General features: G+C 44.6%; 6 protein-coding genes across 6 annotated transcripts; 3 read left to right on the forward strand and 3 right to left on the reverse strand.

Annotated features, from left to right (window-relative positions):
• Positions 1-1,316: 1,316 nt before the first annotated feature.
• N7495_000006 (class I SAM-dependent methyltransferase) lies at positions 1,317-3,055 on the forward strand (the record flags this gene model as incomplete). Its single annotated transcript, XM_057202676.1, has 11 exons — positions 1,317-1,346; positions 1,413-1,471; positions 1,530-1,586; positions 1,638-1,667; positions 1,718-1,759; positions 1,841-1,916; positions 1,973-2,013; positions 2,072-2,097; positions 2,150-2,336; positions 2,405-2,833; positions 2,890-3,055. The coding sequence occupies 11 exons, from the start codon at positions 1,317-1,319 to the stop codon at positions 3,053-3,055; spliced, it is 1,143 nt and encodes a 380-aa protein (XP_057066749.1).
• An 825-nt stretch (positions 3,056-3,880) lies between these two features.
• N7495_000007 (Winged helix-turn-helix transcription repressor DNA-binding) lies at positions 3,881-5,451 on the reverse strand (the record flags this gene model as incomplete). Its single annotated transcript, XM_057202677.1, has 4 exons — positions 3,881-3,937; positions 3,993-4,508; positions 4,574-5,355; positions 5,409-5,451. 4 exons carry the CDS (start codon positions 5,449-5,451, stop codon positions 3,881-3,883), a joined length of 1,398 nt encoding a protein of 465 aa, XP_057066750.1.
• A 356-nt stretch (positions 5,452-5,807) lies between these two features.
• Positions 5,808-8,235, reverse strand: N7495_000008 (sodium:solute symporter family protein; the record flags this gene model as incomplete). Its single annotated transcript, XM_057202678.1, has 6 exons — positions 5,808-6,623; positions 6,684-7,169; positions 7,229-7,506; positions 7,566-7,621; positions 7,681-7,886; positions 7,951-8,235. The coding sequence occupies 6 exons, from the start codon at positions 8,233-8,235 to the stop codon at positions 5,808-5,810; spliced, it is 2,127 nt and encodes a 708-aa protein (XP_057066751.1).
• Positions 8,236-9,859: 1,624 nt separating this feature from the next.
• Positions 9,860-11,244, forward strand: N7495_000009 (putative guanine deaminase; the record flags this gene model as incomplete). Its single annotated transcript, XM_057202679.1, has 2 exons — positions 9,860-11,007; positions 11,055-11,244. The coding sequence occupies 2 exons, from the start codon at positions 9,860-9,862 to the stop codon at positions 11,242-11,244; spliced, it is 1,338 nt and encodes a 445-aa protein (XP_057066752.1).
• A 4,406-nt stretch (positions 11,245-15,650) lies between these two features.
• On the reverse strand, positions 15,651-17,681 carry fos-1 (sensor histidine kinase/response regulator Fos-1/TcsA; the record flags this gene model as incomplete). The annotated part of the gene is made up of 1 exon (XM_057202680.1): positions 15,651-17,681. The coding sequence occupies one exon, from the start codon at positions 17,679-17,681 to the stop codon at positions 15,651-15,653; it is 2,031 nt and encodes a 676-aa protein (XP_057066753.1).
• Positions 17,682-19,087: 1,406 nt separating this feature from the next.
• Positions 19,088-19,291, forward strand: N7495_000011 (uncharacterized protein; the record flags this gene model as incomplete). The annotated part of the gene is made up of 1 exon (XM_057202681.1): positions 19,088-19,291. The coding sequence occupies one exon, from the start codon at positions 19,088-19,090 to the stop codon at positions 19,289-19,291; it is 204 nt and encodes a 67-aa protein (XP_057066754.1).
• Between the last annotated feature and the right edge of the window lie 1,267 nt (positions 19,292-20,558).

Consider the following 20,558-nt stretch of genomic DNA (forward strand, 5'->3'; position numbering starts at 1 on the left):
GAACTACGATACGGACCAATTATGACTTCGAATGGACCCCGGAAAACAAGAGAATAGGAGGGGGGTATTGTAACAGGTTGAATCCTGGTGAACTATCACGTGGTTGTACCACGTGACCCACCAACCGCATACCTCACGATTCTACCCCGAATTGTTCACGTTCTTCAAGGATTTTGTAAATAGCATGTGCCTAGCTAGTTCTGAATTCAAGATTAGCTTTAGCCCTTCACAGAAGACTTGTGTTTTCCATCTCATGCTGTGGACACGTTAAGGAGAGAGACCCACAGATTTTCATCATACGCCAGTCTTACTTTTCATTCGAGAACTTAATCTTCTCAAGGTGGAATACACTCCTATCGTCTTTCCCACGAGAAAGTCGAATTTACCGTATTGGAAACAGCTACGTCTATATCTATCAACGATGCGTATCGAGCATACATGGAGCGCCAGGGTCTGGATTTTCTATTTACGAAGGACATCATCAATTTTTCATACGTATCATACGATTCAGGGTAAGTAGCCTCTATAAAATAAAACCATTTTCTATCTGGTGAGAACAGGCCGCACATTGGTCCATGGACATTCGTGCACAATGTATCAAAATACTGTGTAATGTAACGCAGATAAGATAGGCGGTGGCAGAAAACTGAGCAAAACGAATATTTACCGCTTAATAAATCGAATCGAATACGAATACGAATACGGATAATACAAATATTTGCTCATTTTACTCGATGCGAAGCAATATTAAGATATCCCTTTTTATGGTGAATCAATCGGCAACCTCGAGATCTCTTACATCTCTTATTCTTATCGAGAGAATTAAGTTAGATAAGAAAAGACCCCGCACGCTGCGCGCTAGCCATAACAGGATTGGTGCCCTTTCATCCTACCAACAACTCCGCAAGTTCGGATTACACAATTGGAATTGGCCACTCAAAAGAGTCTACCCCAGTAATATGTATTATGCGAAGTGATAGAATGTTATTTTTTAATGACCCTGTACGACAAACATTAGCTCCAGGGATTACGGCAAACATTAGCTCCAGTCAGGGATTACCGAGGCCATGTGGCCAGCAACAACTGGGTTGTGTGTCTACTTGTGGGCCCAGGAAAATGGTAGGCCCATTCTTGGCCCGCGCCATCGTACTTTTTCTCATGAACTTCCAGCCTATACCAGACTCGGCAACGCGACGGATTCTGCTGACGTTACTAGTTTAAATCCCAACAGTTCCAGGGGAAACTGACTGTAGTCTTTGAGAGCACTCTATTCCTTCCCTGTTCTTTAAAAAATTTACCGTAGTACTGACAGCATCATGGCTGAAGAAGTGGAAGAAATCGCGGTGGTAAGTGTCGTTTTCGATGTGTCGTGGTCTGACGTAGTCCACTGGTCGTTACTAACTCTCGCGTAGGACCCTGATTTTTACTCTATGGCCACTGGCTATGGTACGGATCCTCAGGACTTTCACTCGTGAGTGCCATTTCAAGTCATGTTTTTGGATAGAATTCTCACCTCGTGATTTCTCCAGAGAGACTACTTCGATAGCGTCCGCTATCGCTAAAGGACGGTTGGAAAATGGCCGCAGGTCAGCCCACTTGGCATTCTAACATCACTTCTGAACCTAACCGAGATCAAGATACCAAGCCACTAAAGAAGATGATTACTGGTTCGTTCTGATAAATTTTATTTGTTTTGATATAAAGTAACATTTTCTAGGGGTCCTTCTGATGCCCAGCAATTCGAGGCGTTTGAGATTGGGTAAGCTGTTCATCCATTTACCTTTCGTGCCTCGGTAGCTACATGCTGCCAGGAGATTTGTTGTAATATTGACAAGCTTAGGCACATGATGCTTCTTGTGCTCGACCACAACCAGGCCAATCCCCTTTTCCGCTCCCCTATTGGTGACTCGCCTAAGGTGAATCTATATGGAGACGATTCCATTTTGGGTGTCCCACTGACCGGATAATGTAGAACATTCTGGATATCGGAACTGGCCAAGGTAGCTGGGCAGTGTAAGTCAAATATGAGCCGATTTCAACCTGTGGACAGAAATTCTTACCAAAATTTTAGTGATGTTGCCGATCAATATCCGTCAGGTACTGTGATTTTTCATTCAGCTAATTCTATTCGTGGACTGACACCAACTAGCTACTGTCCGCGGTGTCGACATCTTCCCCCCGCCTACGGTATGGATGCCCCCGAACTGCGTCTTCGAGGTGGATGATGTGAGTCGCGAGTGGACATGGAGAGAGCCTTTTGACTTCATCCATTTGCGTTTGATGTACGGCGCATTCACCTCTGAGGGATGGGACAAACTTTATAAGCAAGCTTACGAGTGAGTATCAATCCGTATTACTTGAACCTCTCTGAGATCATGACCTCATTCGCTTTCTTTTGCTCTAGTGCCCTTGAGCCCGGTGGCTGGATCGAGCAATTGGAATTGGACGTCCGAGTCTTCAGCGATGACGGTAGCTTGAAGAAAGAGCACCAGCTATCGGGATGGGGCGATCTATTCATCCGATGCTCCGAGCGAGCTGGACGGTCACTTACAACTCATGAAACGATGCGCAGCGCAATCGAGAAAGCCGGGTTTGTGGACGTGCATGAGGAAAAGACCAAGATACCCCTAGGACCTTGGCCTAAGGATAAGATACTGAAGGAAGCTGGACAGCTCCAGAACGCCCACTGGAACACCGCTCTAGAAGGTTGGGCCATGTGGCTTCTGACTCACTTTGGTGAGCCACATCCATGGTCGAAGGAGGAGGTGCAGGTATTTTTGGCTAAAGTGCGCTTGGAGCTGAAGAATCCACACATTCACGCCTATGAAACTTCGTAAGTTTTTTCTCAAATCACACTGCTGGATATATCAATGCTAACAAATTTTTAAGCACCCGCGTGTGGGCAAGAAAACCGTTGAAGGAGGAATTGAAGGCGAAAGAGTTGAAAGAGAAGGAATTGAAAGAGAAGGAGGTGAAGGAGAAGGAATTGAAAGAGAAGGAGGTGAAGGAGAAGGAATTGAAGGAGACGGAATCAAAAATCAAGGTTGAGAAATAGCTGTGAAATTTTGTTATATTCCTACTAGCTGGAGACAGTTTCTCTGCCTCGAATGATTGTCAACTTTGGAGTTTGAAGTGACCAGACGCTACTGTCAGATACTCTGTAACTTCTGTGTAGTTATTCCAGAGGTCTTAAATGCTTACCTGGCCAGTCAATACAGCTCGGTCATTCATGGTAGTGTTCATGTCCATAGCTGTCCGTTACTATTGAATACTTCTAATTCACAGCCTGTGAGTTTTTTTTTTTTTTTTTTTTTTTTTCAGCGCCCATAAGCTTTTTATGAGTTGTCTCATTAAGAAAAAAAACCCTTGTTCCGGCGATTTCATTGGTCAGTTTGATAGAAAAACTTGGAGGGTCGCGGGGTAAAGGGGGACCCTCTGGCCTATGCTCTTGGAGTGCACTGCATTCCATATGTGTGGATCGCGTTTAGTCAATTAAAAGGTCGGTAAAAGTGGGACATTTGAATGCATTCCAGTACGACAGTCAAACTTCTAAAAGTTTTTATTTCCATTTTCAAGTTTTACAGGGTAGGCAAGGATCCACCATGCTTCACTGTTGAGTTTGCGATTTAGTGTCGATTATTTAATGCAGCCTCAAGCATGTGTACCATATATAGAATGCAGAAAGTGACAGGACACATACCAGTTGCTGAGATTTCCTTGAAATTTTTCATTTTGGGTTGTCAAAGGAGTGTGTTATCATGTTGAGATGGTTGGATATTAGCATATCGCATAACGCGAGGCCATGTTGGATGGCAAGGATTAAAATAACGGATAAACAGAACAAGACTGGACAGATGTCTGGGGTCACATCCGTGGGAGCTTAGTAGTCATCTCCCCGACTAATAACTTCTTTGCTTGTCTCTCCCAGCAGGATAGTCTATAGTAGATTAGTCATGTTACCTCGGGATTCTGATAACCATAAGGCAACTCACATGTTCGAATTGGGCAGAGACAGAACCATGCGTATCCATGAGAGGTCGGTATACTTCAACAACCTCTTGAGAAACGAGATCGTTCATACCTGCTAGATAACTTTGAATGCCCAGCCGCTCAAGATATCGGCGGCAAAATACCAGGGAGCCGAAATTGGCATTGATGGTCTTGTAAAGAGATTTAGCACTGGCAAGATGGGAGTGCACAGTCTTAGGTGCCAGAAACTCTCTCCCATACCCGTAGACACCGGGGCCCTCGACTAAAGAACCACTACCTGTTGTCCCAAATGTTTCAATGGCAAATATCTCCCCAAGCTCCATTTTCGTTTGATCATTGTTCTTCACAAACGGTATCGATTTCCCTCCGTGAATTTGGTATTGGTTGATGTTATGGCCGGTAATTCCTCGAACAGCCTTCACCGGTATTGTTTTGCCATTGATTTCAACCTCATAACTTTCCATTGCCTCTTGAATGGCAGCTGATATATCACAGATTCTGACATCAACTCCTGCATTCTAATGTAAAAGGACGGTCAGCACGGGTGCCAAAGTGGGAGCCTGGAGCTTGGATCTTCTGGTACCTTGATGCCAGTATTTGTCGCATCCTTCACTGCGGCCAGTAGATTATCATAGGTGGGATCAAAAGACATAGTGAATGCGCTGTCCACAATCCAACCGTTGATATGGACACCAAAGTCAACTTTCATCACGTCGCTCGCCTGTAAGAAGATCTCCTTCTGTTTAGGGTTAGGAGTATAATGCGCAACGCAATTGTTCAATGAGAGACCAGTGGGAAATCCAATCCCTGACAACAGACCATCACCCGGTTCAAGTCCAGCATTGTCGAGTAATGCTCGCACGCCGTCCTCGATACTTACAGCAATATCGGTTAGAGTCTGGCCGGGTTGAACACTGTTCTGTACCCATTTTCTGACTTCTCGATGTACTTCAGCTGCTTTACGGTAGTTTTCGAGAAACTTCCCGTCCCGGGGTTGCATCCGCGACTCGTATCGAGTCTCTTCCGCGGTTGTGCGAGCGGTATTGTCAACCTCAGATTCGTAAATCAGACACTCGCCCGCGGGGTATCGAGCATCAGGAAATAATTTCACGAGGGGAACTCGCGGGGGTGACGACTGTTTGGATGAAGATGCCTTCTTAGGCTTCCTGCGCTTCTTTTTCTTAGAGCTAGTTGTCGGCTTAGGTTCCGACGCCAGCGAGAGGTTGAGAGGACTGGTTAGGTTATCTCCGTCGGGATCATCATCTCCATCATCATCTCCCAGGTTACAGTCACCATCGCGGGACAAATGAGATCCTCGGGGTTCCCCGCCAGCACCTTTGGCGCTGTTTGTGTTGGGCGCATCATCTAGAAGCCGCACGATGAGAAACAACTCGAACATTTTCAACGTCTCTACTTACTTCGACCTGTCTCTCCATCGTTCTCTGGAGTTTTGGAGCCCATTTCGACATAAGATCGAAACAGAGCAATTGCCGATTGTTTTGTTGATTCGAAAATGACAGAGCGAATTCCAACGCAAACTTCTGTCTGGGTCATGTGACCTAGGACGGATGATTGGGCAGTAGCAGTGCCAAGAGCCGACTTCTCTTATCTGTCTTGGCAATCGCGCGGTTATCCATGTGTTGATTCGTGTTGATTGTGTCAAAGATGAAATATCATTAATTACATGATTATAGTCCATGCCAATCCAAGTTCTATGAAATTTCTATCTAGCTGTTATCGTCTGAACAGCCCTGTGGATTCACAAGGCTTTAGGTTCAAATACTGTACCACGCAACCACCAGTTCTCGACATATATATCATGTTGGGCATGTCCCGTCATCCGCTCTCCTCAAAATATTTGATTTGCCCAGTCGTATAATTTTCCCAATAGCATCCCTCCCATCATATAGGGGGTAAACAACCACTGCGCCAAATGCACCAAACTGCCATATGATGGCGACAGTTGTCCATCCAGAAAAGAAAGATTTGGTGAAGATGTAGTCCCGATAGAGTGGAAGTGGCCATGCGACAAAGGTTATCAGAACAATGACGATAAAAATTATCCATGCAATTTTGAGCCATTGACGCAAGTCTTTGAGTGTCGCTTCATCGAATGGGTGCTGGAGGTTATCGAGATCAGTACTTGCTCTTGATGTCGATATCTCTGTTGCAACAGCAGTCTTTTCAAGGTCTTGAATTTTTTCGCCGCTGTGTTCCTCCGATTTTGTCACATTGTAAATCGGCTTCTCTGAATCAGGGTCCTCTCTGGTATGTTGTTGAACATCTCTTTCATGAAGCGTATTCCTCTCCGAATCTCCATTGAGATACGCCTCATCAGCTAGTTCGATTCGAAGGAATTCTCTCCAGTCAAATACGTATGGGTTGTATAGCGAGATGATAACGGAATAAATTGCAGGTGAGAAGCATGACGCAATAGCTCCATACAAAGCGGGGAGCTGGTTCGATGTAGTAGCCATATCAATTGTCCCGTACATTGACTTTGCAGTAGCTAGCCATACAGCGAGGCCGGAAAAGAAACCAAGTACAGGCGAGACAATTGCAGCCAAACGAGTTTGACGTGACCAGAAGAGCGTAAGTATGAGAGGAATGATTCCAGGACAGCTCACTATAGGCTATGCGATTGCGACTCCAGTTAGTATATTGACCTCCACATAGGCAATCAATTGACTTACTCTTAGATAGCCTATCCAAGTCATATTGGCGGATCCGTAGTTCAAAGCAATAGAAATGCCGGTGATGAATACTCCATGTATAATGACCGTCAGATGACTCACTCGGACCAGTACTCTGTCTGTCACCTGGGGATTAATGTAGGTTTTATAAAGATCGTAGGACAGTATGCTGCTGACAGCAATCATGCTGGAGGAAACGCTACTCGTTAGAGCCATGAAACAAAGGATAATGAATGCCACAATCCCCTTGGTCCCAATGAGTGCCTTAATGGTGTAGGGCATGACCATTCCCATGTTCACTTCCGCGGAAGTAAGTGTGCCAGGGTAAGTTGGGAAAATCGGTGTATATTGGATAGCTCGAGCTGTGAGTCCAATGACTGTTCCTAGTCCCCAAGGAATTCCAAAGACTGCGATCGCGGCAATGTTATACCCTGGAACGGTGGCCTTGACTTCAGTGGCAAAAGATTTCTGCCAAAACGCTGTATCCTGATTTTTAAGGGTTAGCTCACCAGCCCTGGAAGGTTTTCATAAGTACAGTCACTTACCATGACCACCAAAGCAAGATTACCAAACTTGATAATTAACCCCCAGATTATGGCACCTTTCGATTTGAAGGTTAGGACCGAGCCTTGATAATTTCCTGAAATATAGTTTTCGCTTGCAGTGGCGGACACCTTGTCGTAAAGACCACTCAGTCCACCGACCATCGAATGTGTGAGAATCGAGAGAGTAAAGTAGATGATGAGAATCAGTGCGATAGCTGTATGTAAATAATCCGTGAGAAATGTGGCTTTCAAACCACCTACTGCTGTATAAAGAACCACTGGAAATTGCGATTAGCAAATCTCTTCAGCGTGAAGACTGTGCGTGAAGTGGCTTTACCTCCAACGGGAATTAAAATTGTTGCAGCGATAAAATGCATTCCTGAAACACCGTGGCTATTTTTGATAAAAATGTCAGATTTGCAAGTTTGATGGCGAGAATAATTGAAACTTACATCAGTTGGGAACCTGTCATGATCATTGAGGCGCAACCAAAAACGTTGTTGACAAGATTCAAAGCGATGAAGACGAGATGAGCAACTCGGCCGTATCGCATGCGCACAACCTCAAGTGATGTATGCGCATACGGGACTCGAATCTTGGCCATTACACCTAGAGCAGCCATTAATGCAATCTCGAAGCAGAGAGCTGAACCCCACCACTAGAATTTTTTCATTTATAGTCAGTCATGCCCAAGTGATAAGTGGTGGGAGTTCATGACATACTAGTGGCACGGCAAGTCCATAACGGAAACACATAGCTGCTGCTAAGACTGTCTCATTGATCCACATCCAGGATGAAAATACAGCGGAAGCTGTTAATCCTTTTCCTACTGATCGATTGGCGACCATGAACATCTCGGATTTCTCAGCATCCTCGGAGAGATAATTCTTCTGAACTTTCAAAGCAAACAAGATGAAGCCACAAAAAAGGGCACCAAGGCCAACAAGAAGGCCATAGGCAGCTCCCTGGGGAATCAAATGAAGATTAGGCAAGTCGCTCGCAGACATTTTTGACTCTTAGTGGCAATATGGCTACCTCGGTGCTAAAGCATTTTTTTTTCAGGTTCTTAGCTGAACTATTTAACAGCCAAAGGTTGATCAGTCCGATAAGATCGCCGTTACTGGAGTGGTATTCAGCAAATTGGAAAACCATATTGCGTGATATAGCCTGGATTATACACCTTTGTACCGAAAATATGCACGTTCTTGATATCCGCAATTGCGTTATAGATTGCGCTCAGTGCTTGGAGAGCTGATAGTTCAGTCAGTACCTAGGTGGTCCATGAATGGTGAGATCCCTTTTATTATATTTCAATTATCCTTTAGTGGAAACGTGAATCAACACGTGTCAACCTGAGGCCCTGTCATGATCTTTTCATATCAATACTATTAGGCCTTCCAATGGATTACTCGCTATATTTTTTAACTTCATAGAGAACAATTAATTTGTCCCTTTTTTGTATGGACATTTTTGACACAATAAGTGTTTGATATCTCAGACTAATGGCTGGTTTCTGAGTCAATCTGTAGCCCATATATTTATCCGGTGTCTTGCTAATATTCCATATTATAAATACTGCATACCTGGCCAGTTAATCCGAACGATATTTGGTAGAATACAGCTGTTAGTAAGTTTAAAAAAGAATAAAAAAAGAATTTGATTATTTGATTTGATGAAGGGGATTCAATGAGGGGTAAAGTATTTACTAAGATGACGTGCAATGACGACGAGATGGTGAAGAATGTTTCCTGAATAATTTGCTGCTTAAAATGATATTCTGTACTAATCAAACGTTTATCGGCCGATAGGAAGGATATTCACAAAGTGCGCTCTAAAACTGGCTCTTTTAAGGATTTCAGGTTGTGATACCTGGTTCCGGTGTTTCTATTGTGCAAATATGTATCACATTCTGTCCACATGTCGAACATCTCTTTGTTTGCAACCTTGAAAAGCACCAAAAGTAGAGTACACCATGTCTTCTCTCCAAGCTCATCTCGGAGTTTCTTTCCCAATCCACCATAGCAGAACTCAACACACCTGTTTCTCCGGCACTAGTGTATGCATCGTATTTGTTGCTCTGCGATAGTTATCAATTAATTAGGATCCTAGATTGCTCTGCCATCGAAGAATCAAGGGAAATCATAAATAACCTTGGAAGGTACTCATCCAGTGCCAAGGTTCAATCATCTTCATTGAGAAGAATATCTAGGTACCTCCTGAGGGCAACTGGTATTTCTGGAGCTGCAAACATGCACTACCTTACTACCTTACACTCGTTGAAGTATTCCATTTATGGACTCCGATGACTTCAATCTTTCTCAGATGGTAGCCAAAGGTAAATGGTGAGATTAATCAATTGCGACCACATATATAGCACTGAAAAAGGACTGGTTGGCCGAGAAATCATGTCCTTATTTTCAGAAACCGACAGCCTGGAAAATTGATCTACACTCAAAATACCAGTCAACGCATACTGGTCATGTTGATTTACTAATAATTACATGGAGTATTCCAAGGTTGACCAAAAATTTTACTCCTAACTTCTGAGCTATGCACTCGTTACCCCTCACATGCAGATAAGACATAATCATCTCTCAACACTTCAGGCTTCACTTTGTACATCTTTTAACCATGGATGCGCTTGATAAAAACTCACTCCAAGCTTCTGGTTTGCCTCTAGCCTTTTATGGAACAGTCATCCATTCTAGAAGCTTGGAAAGTCTCGAGATTCTCGAAAAGTGCTTTCTGTTGGTGGATATCTCAGGAAGAATTCAAGAACTCCAATCTGGAGTCGACCCCAGTCAAATCAATACCATCATTTCAGATCTGGGATATACACCTGATGTGTTTCCTGTGAAGTATTTGGAGCATGGTAAATTCCTATGTCCGGGCTTCGTGGACACTCACAACCATGCGCCCCAATGGGCACAGCGCGGGGTGGGTCGTGGCAAGGCTCTACTAGACTGGCTTAATGAGGTGACATTTGCGCATGAGGCCAAATTTGCAGATTCCGAGTATGCCGAGCGCATGTACACCTCTTGTGTCACGGGGTTACTCTCCCAAGGAATAACTACGGCATCGTACTATGCTTCCCTCCACGGAAAAGCAACCCAAATTCTGGCCAATATTTGCCTCGACAAGGGCCAGCGTGCTCTTATTGGCAAGTGTAACATGAATCGCAACTCGCCAGACTGGTACAGGGATGAATCAGTCGAGGGTTCCCTCCATGAAACTCGCGAGCTGATCCAGCATATTCAAAACATTGATCCGGAAAGCCAGCTACTGAAGGCCATTTTAACACCCAGATTTGCAATCTCCTGCGAGCCAGATCTTTTGTCAGGCCTCGGTGTGATTTCCCAGGAGTATCCTGATCTGCCAATTCAAACTCACTTCAATGAGGCCCAGCAAGAAATGAGCTTCACCCGCCAGCTTTTCCCCGAGTTTCGAACAGAGACCGAGCTTTACAAGCACTTCGGGTTGTTGAATGAGCGATCTATCTTGGCCCACTGTATCTTTCTAGAAGAGCAGGAGATGCAGACTATCGAAGATCTTCGCTGCGGAGTTGCTCACTGTCCGATCTCTAATACCACAATGGATGCGTTCATGGTAGCACCAATAAGAGAGTATCTACGTCGGGGTATCAAAGTTGGCCTTGGAACAGACTGTGGCGGCGGTCACGCTATATCGATGCTGGAATGCATGAAACAGGCATTTGTCGTTTCTAACGCGCGACAGATGCTCACACAAGGCCAAGATCCTGCATTGTCCTTACCCGAAGGGTTTTTCTTGCCACTTTAGGCGGGGCCCAAGTTTGTGGGCTGGACAGTAAGACTGGGAACTTTGCGATTGGAAAGGAATTTGACGCGCTTGAGGTTCACACCGTGGATTTGGAGGGTGCTATGACCCCTGTTGAAGAAGAAGACTCGATCTCGGTCATATTTGAGAAATGGATCATGACGGGTGACGATAGGAATATCGCCAAGGTTTACGTACGTGGCAGATCAGTGAAATTGTGATGGAGTTCATAATCAACTGCCTAGGTGGGCATATACCTAGAGTGCACTTGCAAGATATTGAGCTTTTTCCGAGCTTTCCAATGTTCACCTAACTAGGTAACCACTTAAATTATACCACATGCGAGCTGGACACCCCCGACCACCATAGTAGATTCGAAGAATTGGATGTCATATCTCAACAACCACGACTCCGGTAAGATTCACATCTTTGGTGCGTAGCATGATAAGAGTTCTCATAAAGAATCAATTCACTTTAGGTAAATAAGATAGATGGATAATGATGATACTTTAAATTACATCTTAATTTTCGTAATTTATCTATTTCAGATTTTACTCCACGCTATATAACGATATCTTCAAATTTAGTAATAATTTATATGTTGGAACGAATATCAGCTGACATACCAAGATCATGTGATCTTGGCATGGCAGCTACTATATCTTCTTTCATCTAAGCATTTTAGAATGACACTTCACTTTTACCCAATATGCATACACCTATTATATACGTACAGAAACGATATCAATAGCTGTCTGCTTCGGTAATAACTTAGTCAACCGACATTATACATGTGCTTATTATTTGGATATAGATAAATAGATATAGTGATTTAAAGCCGTGATTGTTGAGATATGACATCCAATTTTTCGAGTTTACTATGGTGTTCGGGGGTGGCTTATCTTAGACTAGACTTACTGATCCAAACATGACATGAACTGGCTTCTTAAGTAGGTTTTTGCTGAAAACACATATTTATCTCTTGTGTGCTTAACTAACAAATACGCCCGAGGGAGCTCGTATAGCTGCCACAGCTACACGGTATCAAGACTTTGCCTAAACAGTGCTGGTTTTACTAGAAATGAACAAGTACAGGCGTTTTGAGTAGTTCGAATTTTTTTCTTACTCTTTTTTAAATGCTTTATTACTGATCAGATCTCAAGATCAATTCTCCTCGAATCATGAAGGCATGGTTGGTTTCGACTAACCGGGCCTTACATACGTTACATGAGAGCATCCGGTCCCCAGGACCCCTTTCCCTTAGTTAATTCTTCTTGTTTATCAATCGGATCTTTACAGCGTACAAATTCCTGCATTCATCCCGTAATATATAGAGCCTATATTATCCTGAACTTCTGCAGGTTCTTAAATCATTTTAAGCGCAGACGAATAGGACCTCGGGAGAGCTGCTGGGATGCACTACATCCAGGCAACAGTCCTCGCCAGGCTGCTGGGACAATGGATTCATACCTTCTCGTGGTGTCCGGTGTTAATCCCCGTTAGGGAGACCAAAGTGAATCCGACGTTGTTGTGAGACCGTGCCCCACGCCGACCGCACAACCACACCAAAGTCAGGGGATACTGGATATGAAAACCATCCGACTTCTTTTTACCCGACTCGCACTCCGGCCCAAAAGTTGGTCTTGCATTAACAGTGGACGTGGTATCGCCCTAAAAAGAAGACAGGACACCCCTGATTATACGGTCTGGGATCGCATCGTGCGAAATGTGGCGAGACGGTAGTGAACTGGTGACGCAGGTAGTTAAGCTAATATTAGACATACCTTTTTAAGATATAAAGACCTCGTTAAGGCTCGGAACTCGTTAAGACTCGAAGACTCCGTTCGCTAGAGACCTCGTTAAGGCGTGGCCACGGGCAAACCCTAGACCGGCCGTCGTCGAGACATGGGCACCACCGAGACACGGGCACCCTTTTAGGAGACACACGGGGATTCTAGAAAATACTAGTATTTGAATAATGGCAATCGATGGAACTCGTTAAGGCTTAGCCACAGGCAGCCCATCAACCCTGGTCAGTCACTAGGGACCAAGCTTGGTTAGTGGAGAGCGACCGACGTACGCTGCCAGCTGGAGTGTACATAAGTCAAAAAGGACTCTCTGCAAGACACGGACGGTCTAGTAGAGAGAGACCTCTCTAGGTAACGCGAAACGAGAGTATGAGCTCATACTCTCGCGGGGCGTGGTGTATAATGGCAGCCACTGCGATAGGGTCAGGGCCTATGAAGAGACTATCTATATAACCCGAGAGGACGGATGCGCATGTCGGTGTACAGAGAGCCGGGAGCTAACTACCTCACTCGCACTGAGGGTCACTCGCACTGAGGGCCTGAGACCGACTCTAGTCGATCAAAGCGGTGTCGTCCTAGTTAGCCTGCCCGTGTTATGCTTAAGGAGCAAACTAAGAGACACCTACGGGGAAAGGCCTGGTGCACCTTGAACCTGAAGCCTTAGATTTACTAGGTGGAAAACTAGGGTAGTGGTCTATGCAAGTAGGCCTGTCGAAGCTACTTAATGTCTTTTGGTCAAATCGACCAGCGCGGCGGCACTCAACATGGAGCTCTACCTTCCACCAGCTAAGCTACTCATGGATCAACTAGCCTAGTAAGCAGCACTAAGAATCCAAACAGGGCCGCAATGGGTGCGACCAGAGAGTCTAAGTAGACACACACGAGATGCTAAAGAGAGGAAGCGCAGCGGGTGGAGCCCACTTAAAGTACTAAGATTCAAGAAGGGTGGCATTCTGGCACCAGCTCCACAAACAACACAACATCGACACACCTCAGGAGTGGGAAACTCGAAAATCATTCGTTCTGGCACCATCAGAGGCACGGATCCCATGCATTATTCAACCAGACCCAGAGGTAGCCCAGGCCTCAATGTACAACATAGAATGTGAACAGAACAAGACACTTATTTACTATACGGACGGGAGTGGGAAAAAAGGGCCAAATCGGCGCTTCCGCCGTGACCCTAAATGAGGGTGTGTTCCTCAGAAAGCACCTTGGATCAGCCAAGGAGGATTCAATAGTCCACGTTGCGGAGCTCAACGGGATAGAGATGGCGATTGCCCATTTCGCCAAGCTCTAACAGGATTCAAAAAGTGACTCCAGTTACACAAAGATGGTCATCTTCTCTGATTGCCAGGCTGCGATCCAAGCAGTTCGAAACCCAAAACGATCGTCAGGTCAGTTCGTGCTCAACAGCATTTATAACCACGTCCGAACCCTCCGATCGCTTTACCAAACACTCGCGATCGACACGATTCCCGTCGAGATCTGATGGATACCCGCCCACGCGAGTGTTCCTTCCCTCTGCTTTCAGAAACGGATATCAAGAGGCTTCAAGCATCGGACATCCGAAAAAGGCTGACAAATTTCTCGCCTCTGGAGCCATTCAAATTCTAGAAGATAGTCATTCTGCACGGTCCCTCATCAGGCTTCTCTCATTTGATTCCACGGACGATCTTGGCCTATTACGTACAATGTATGAAACAGTTCACACCTCCGACTCAATTCTTGAGTCATATATTTCCATAAAAAGGGGTTTATTGCATTACCAACGTCTTTATCAGGAAATAAAGTCTGAAGACAAGTCCATCGCAGTAATTCTGAAGTTAGAGCTCGATTATTTCAGATCACAATCTTTAATCTATCTTTGAACGTTAATCTCAACGTGGAATTAATTCCCAGTACATCGAGCTTGACCAATATCCGAAAAACGAAACACATTTTCATAGCGCAACCACAGCTTTGGCGTTGGCTAAATAAATACAAAGAATCAAGGAGAGAAAAATCAAGCTGTTTCGCGGATGAATTCCGCACCCACAATTTTCCGTCCAGTTTCATCATTTTTGACCAGTTCAGAATTACTAAGAAAAGAAATCTTCCAGAGAAATGGGTCTTCATACCACATGCAATTGAATATATAATACACAACATTTAAATGTTAATCTTCAAGGAATGAAGATGAAAGGACGAAAGGACAGTTTCCACTCAAGATAAATGATGCAAATGAGTCAGTTCGTGCAGTTGAATAAAGTACGGCAAATGATACAATAAATCTTCTATAAGACAACTTGGCATTAGTACTATCCGGGGCTTACAATTACAAAACCGCAACACCAAGTTCGAAACGCCCTTCTTAGAACAAGAAGGAATGGTATGATGGCTGCACGAAATATGTAATTTGAGAAGCACGCCACGCATCACACGTCGGTGGTCCATCCAGGCTGGCAGACCTTCATATTGTTTTGTTCTGTGGTTCATATAGAGAGCATCTGATTGCGGATCGAAAGTGAATCCCAGTTGAGGAGCTCAAAAGCCCACATTCCAGGAGATATTTCAGTGCTCTGTCATACCAATTCAGCTATTACCTTATTGATAAGCAAAATTTGTAAGAGGGAACCAGCGAGATCTGTCTTAAATGTCCAACGAACGTAGAACGGCGTTACCAACTTTCGTGCGAGGAAGAGGAACATTTGTGATGAACGGTTTCTTGGTGAGAACAAGTACCCAAGACATGTGGCTGTTGACCTCTGATATCGTACTGGTTGCGAATGTGATGAGGACTAATTTAGAATGATGACCATTAGCGGAAGTATGTAGGACTATGACCCACACCACTTCCACAATATATCAACCAACTGTCGACGATGAAGGGGTTTAGCAATGTAATCATTCATGCCCTTTGCAAGGTAGATCTCGGCGTCACCTTTTAAGGCATTACCGGTCAGTGCAATAATCGGAACGTCGTTGTTGATCTGGCGGATATGCTCGGTTGCTTTCATGCCATCCATAATAGGCATGCTAATATCCATCAAGATCACATTGTACGCAAAAGGCTTCTGTTTTACCATGCGCACAGCCTCGGCGCCATCCCAGGCCGCATCCACGCGACCGAAGCCGAGGGTATCCAATAGCTTGATCATGACGATCTGGTTAACTTTATTGTCTTCAACAAGAAGAATTTGTTTCTGTGGAGCGACTTTTTCGAGGAGTTTCGACGGGTCGAATGATGTTCCCAGGGCTGGTGTGATCAGTCGTGGTTGTAAGGACGGCATACCAATACGTCCCACCTTGGCTTTTATCCAGAAAACACTCCCTGGGCGCTCAGGGTTTGGATGGAATCCGACCGCCCCGTCCATCAGCTCCGCCAAACTCTTGCAAATTGAAAGTCCAAGCCCAGTTCCCTGATATTGCCTCGTCGTGGTGTCTGCAAACCGAGTGAACGGGGTGAAAAGAGTGCTTCCTGCGACTTCCTCCGGAATGCCAATGCCAGTATCCACCACTTGCACAGAAATGTCGTAAGATTGATGGTCCGCTTCATTCAACTGGAAAGAAGAAATGACGTGAATATGTCCTTCCTCCGTAAACTTCACGGCGTTGCTGACGAGATTCTGGAGGACTTGTCGAAAGCGCAGTGGATCACCTTTGAGATTCTGTGGAAAGTCCGCATCGACTGAGCTTGTCAATACAACGCTGGGCTTCAATGCTGATTGGCAGTTCCGTATGACAGCGCTGACCACGCTGGGCACATCTAGCACGTCGACGTTAAGTGAAAATGAACCAGATGACAGTTTTGAGTAGTCCAGTATGTCATTGATAACTTGCAAAAGAATCGATGTCGAGTCCTCCAGAATGGACGAAAATTCCCGTTGATCATCATTGAGTTCGGTCCTAGTCAGCATCGTCAACGCAAGGAACATCCCGTTCATGGGAGTGCGGAGTTCGTGCGACATGTTGGCCAAAAATTCGGTCTTGAGCTTCGAAGACTCCTCGAACGCGTCTATGAGTCGTGCCTCGGCAGCCTTGCGCTCTGTCAGATCACGAGTTACCTTGACAAAGCCAATATGGAGATCCGATTGATAGATAGGTGAGACCATGACGTTGGCCCAGAAGCGGCTACCATCTTTGCGGTATCGCCACCCTTCATCCTCTACTTTGCCTTCCCGCAAACATACTTCGAGCTCTCGTGCTGGTTTGTCCTTCTGGCGATCTTCTCGTCCGTAGAATATAGAAAAATGTTGACCAATGACTTCATCTGCAGTGTAACCCTTAAGAATTGCTGCGCCGGAGTTCCAGGTCATAATATGGCCGCCGGTGTCCAACATGAAGATACCATAGTCTTTCACGGTATCGATCAAAATCTTGTAGGTCTCGTTAAGGGATCTTTCATGGTTGAGCTTCGGCCTAGTATTTTCCCGCTTGACGTCGTGCACCTCCAGCAAGATATATATCAGGTTGTCGTCTTCCCAGATTGGAGTGATTCGGAGCGAGTGGTTAATAGAGCCGAGGACTTGGACGGTGCGTGTGGCAATGGCTGAATCCAACGCGTGGGTCATGGATAGCATATCCGATACGGGAATAATCTCTGGCGCTACCTTATCGATGCTGGAGCCTATTAGCTGGCTTCGATCATGATGAAATCGCGCACGATGGCTGTCCGAAACCTCAAGTATCCGAAGCGAGCCATCCAAAACGATCGTGGGTGTCGGGGTGAGACGGTAGATACGCCTCAAGGGATCATCGGCAAATATGGAGTCTTTTGTCTGGGGGTCATTTTCTGCTGGTGGCGTCACCACCATTGACAAGTTGGAGGGGCGATCAAGATTGAGATAGAGCATTTCATCTAGAACCATGATTGCTATCCTCAAACTGCCCTGCCCGGGCAGGAACAGTAATTGAACTAAGTCAGTTTCATTAATCCCGAAGGATCCCGAAGGGGAAGAATAAAAAAGGTCGAAAGGATCGAAGAAGCATTGGAGGGGTCGCAAAAAACAGGCTTAAATATGGAATGTGAATTTGATTGTGAGAGGTGGACACAAATCCCGTCGCCGGATCCACATCCCGTTCTTCATTCTGCAGTATTATTAACTATTACTTATATCTGTGTATGGGTAAGAAAATTCAATCGGCCATTTTTAAACAGGTTGAGCTTTTTGTCCGGTGTAGGAATCTATTTTCTTCCGATATCTCCCTGCATATGGCTTAAATAATCCATTTTCAAGGAAAACTGCGTGCATTGTGAAAGAGATCTGAGCAAGGCTTCAGCCGAATCTCCTAGTCAATATGAATGATGATTCTATATGATGAAAATTACTACTGAGAATGTCAAATCGAGAGGCTGAATAGTGTTTGTCGCTCCATGTTTTATGGAGAAATTATATTGATAATCTTACGGCGATATCTAACACGATACTCACAGCTATAAGAGCGCTAAACATGACTTTTATACATGGTATGAAGATATTATTTGTATATTACTAAAACGCCAAAAGAGGTTATAGTTAATATATGATGTATGATAACAGCTTTTTATGCACCTGAATAGGAAATCAATTTGCATGAATAAATTATGTCAAAAGAGAGACTAAAACTAAAATACTCGCTCGCTTTCACTCCCATGTTTTTGATATTATTTTCAGTCCGGTCCTCCGTTTTTACTAGATCATGTCTAGATGACCTTTCAGACAAGCTGCTCTTGCTCCGCAAGTGTTAATTGAGGGGCTCCAATCGACGTAACTCATGTGACCAATGACCAGTCTTGGTGACGAACATACCCTTTGGTTGTGAAGATTTCCTGGAATAGGATTACATCGCCATAAGAGCGGCGCAGTGGGATTATCTTATCTTTTATGGAGACAGTGGCATTCTTTTCATTCACGTGTCATAGCCTGGAGGCGTGCGTGCTAGGGGAGTTTCACTGAAATATCTACCGTGTGCAGACATCAGACTGTATCTAGCAGGAACTAAAGGCAGTGCAAAAGAAATATTAGGCGGAGTATTCACTGCTGCAAGAGCACGAGCAACCCGACGGGTAGCCCAACGGGCATTCTCAATTAGCAGAGGCGGTATGCAGAGCAGAGAAGAGAATGAGTATCCTGACGGGCGGCAATTTCACTGATCACAGTAGCATGGCCTTCCGCAGAGAGTGTTGCCAGAGAAGGGAGAGCGGGGAAGTTGCTGCAGGCACAGGAGCAACAGGAAGCGAACCTACAGGAAGAGATGCAGGAAGAGCAAAAGGAAGAGCAAAAGGAAGAGCAAAATGACTAGTAACAGGGCGAGGAACGGAGCAAGCAGGCTGAGCAATAAGAGTGGTTCAGCTCACTCGGAGTGGCCGGGAATCACCATTTACGTAAACACCATGTATCCCCAAGCGAGCTTCGGAGGCATCTTCGACATGCTCAAACTGTATGAATGCACATTCTCGTCCATTGTGAGCAGCAAGGACCTCACAACGAACAACTAGGTCGTAATCACGCTGATCTGGTGTACGTACTAAATCTTGTCGCGTATCATGTAGTCATTATACTGCTAAAGAAATCTCTGGCTAATGAACTTATAGTGGTTCAATATTCAGCGAAGAGCGTGGGAAGGAGAAGAGAAATAGTCTCTGAAGATAAGCCCCTTTATAGTTTTCAATCTTCGAAGCCTAAAGCTCAGGTACCTCTATAACTTCAATGTGATGTTACTTTACTCTGATCTTATCTTACTTTCTCCGCCTATCTCACCTTCTTACTCATATAAGCATACCTATGCCTATTACTATAGAGCTTAAGCTGGGCGATACAAATGTATTTTAAGATATCATGTATTGATATAGATATCCTTAGAGCATAAGGAAAAGGCCATGACTTTTCCATCAAACTCACCAGACGTGAGAGGTTATTTGCGATCTTACGATGGTTCTGAAATCCGCGAAGGATTAAATTTGGGCCATCTGGACAGCTTCCAAGTTTGCCTATTCCAGCTACTCCAAAATATCTTTCAAACTGGAGACAACGCTATATGATAGAGTGTAAGGCGAGACGGCTAGACTGTTTTGGAAAACATAGATCAATTCTATAGTGTAGTATAGACCTCCAATGTGCCAAATCCTACGCCTTTCTTAACTATAAGGTTATTTTTATGTTGTTCCACCTCCCAGGGCCAGATGCTTAAACACTGTTTATTGATTTTCTACCAATAAAAGGGATCGCGTTAAAAGGAGTCACCTCAGTCCCTGATGTTTAATACACCAGCCACCCCATAAAACACTCACAACAAACAAGGGCATGAATTTCGTCCTGGAAATTCTTGCGGTTTTAAAAGTAGAAGATATAATTCCCTATCATAAGTTCAGGTCTGACCTCAAAGTTTGATCAGCCAAATTCCTAATGAAACTTTTGTCGCTAACTTCTACGACCGGCTTTATATCGATTGTGCTCCTGGCTATACCATTTTTCGAACGGAACAAGTGTATACATATTTAAATTGCGCTTAGCGATATATAAGACCAAGGCATCCCGAGATATCATGGATCCTACTTCTTCGGTCTCTCGGCGGACCATATACAATTTAGTCTTGATTAGGTGTATTTTCGAAACTTTAATATAGCATAAACTGGAGAACTTTACATGGTCATTTTGTCAAGGTTTTCTAAGGTCTATATCAAGCTTAAAAATCGTGCTTAGGAAGATAACATTGCTCTCAATGATCACTTACCGCGGAATCTCACTGCCATTATTAGCTCTTCT

The sequence above is a fragment of the Penicillium taxi genome, assembly GCF_028828555.1.
Source record: "Penicillium taxi strain IBT 34144 chromosome Unknown utg000001l_segment0_segment0, whole genome shotgun sequence".
Lineage (NCBI taxonomy): Eukaryota > Fungi > Ascomycota > Eurotiomycetes > Eurotiales > Aspergillaceae > Penicillium > Penicillium taxi.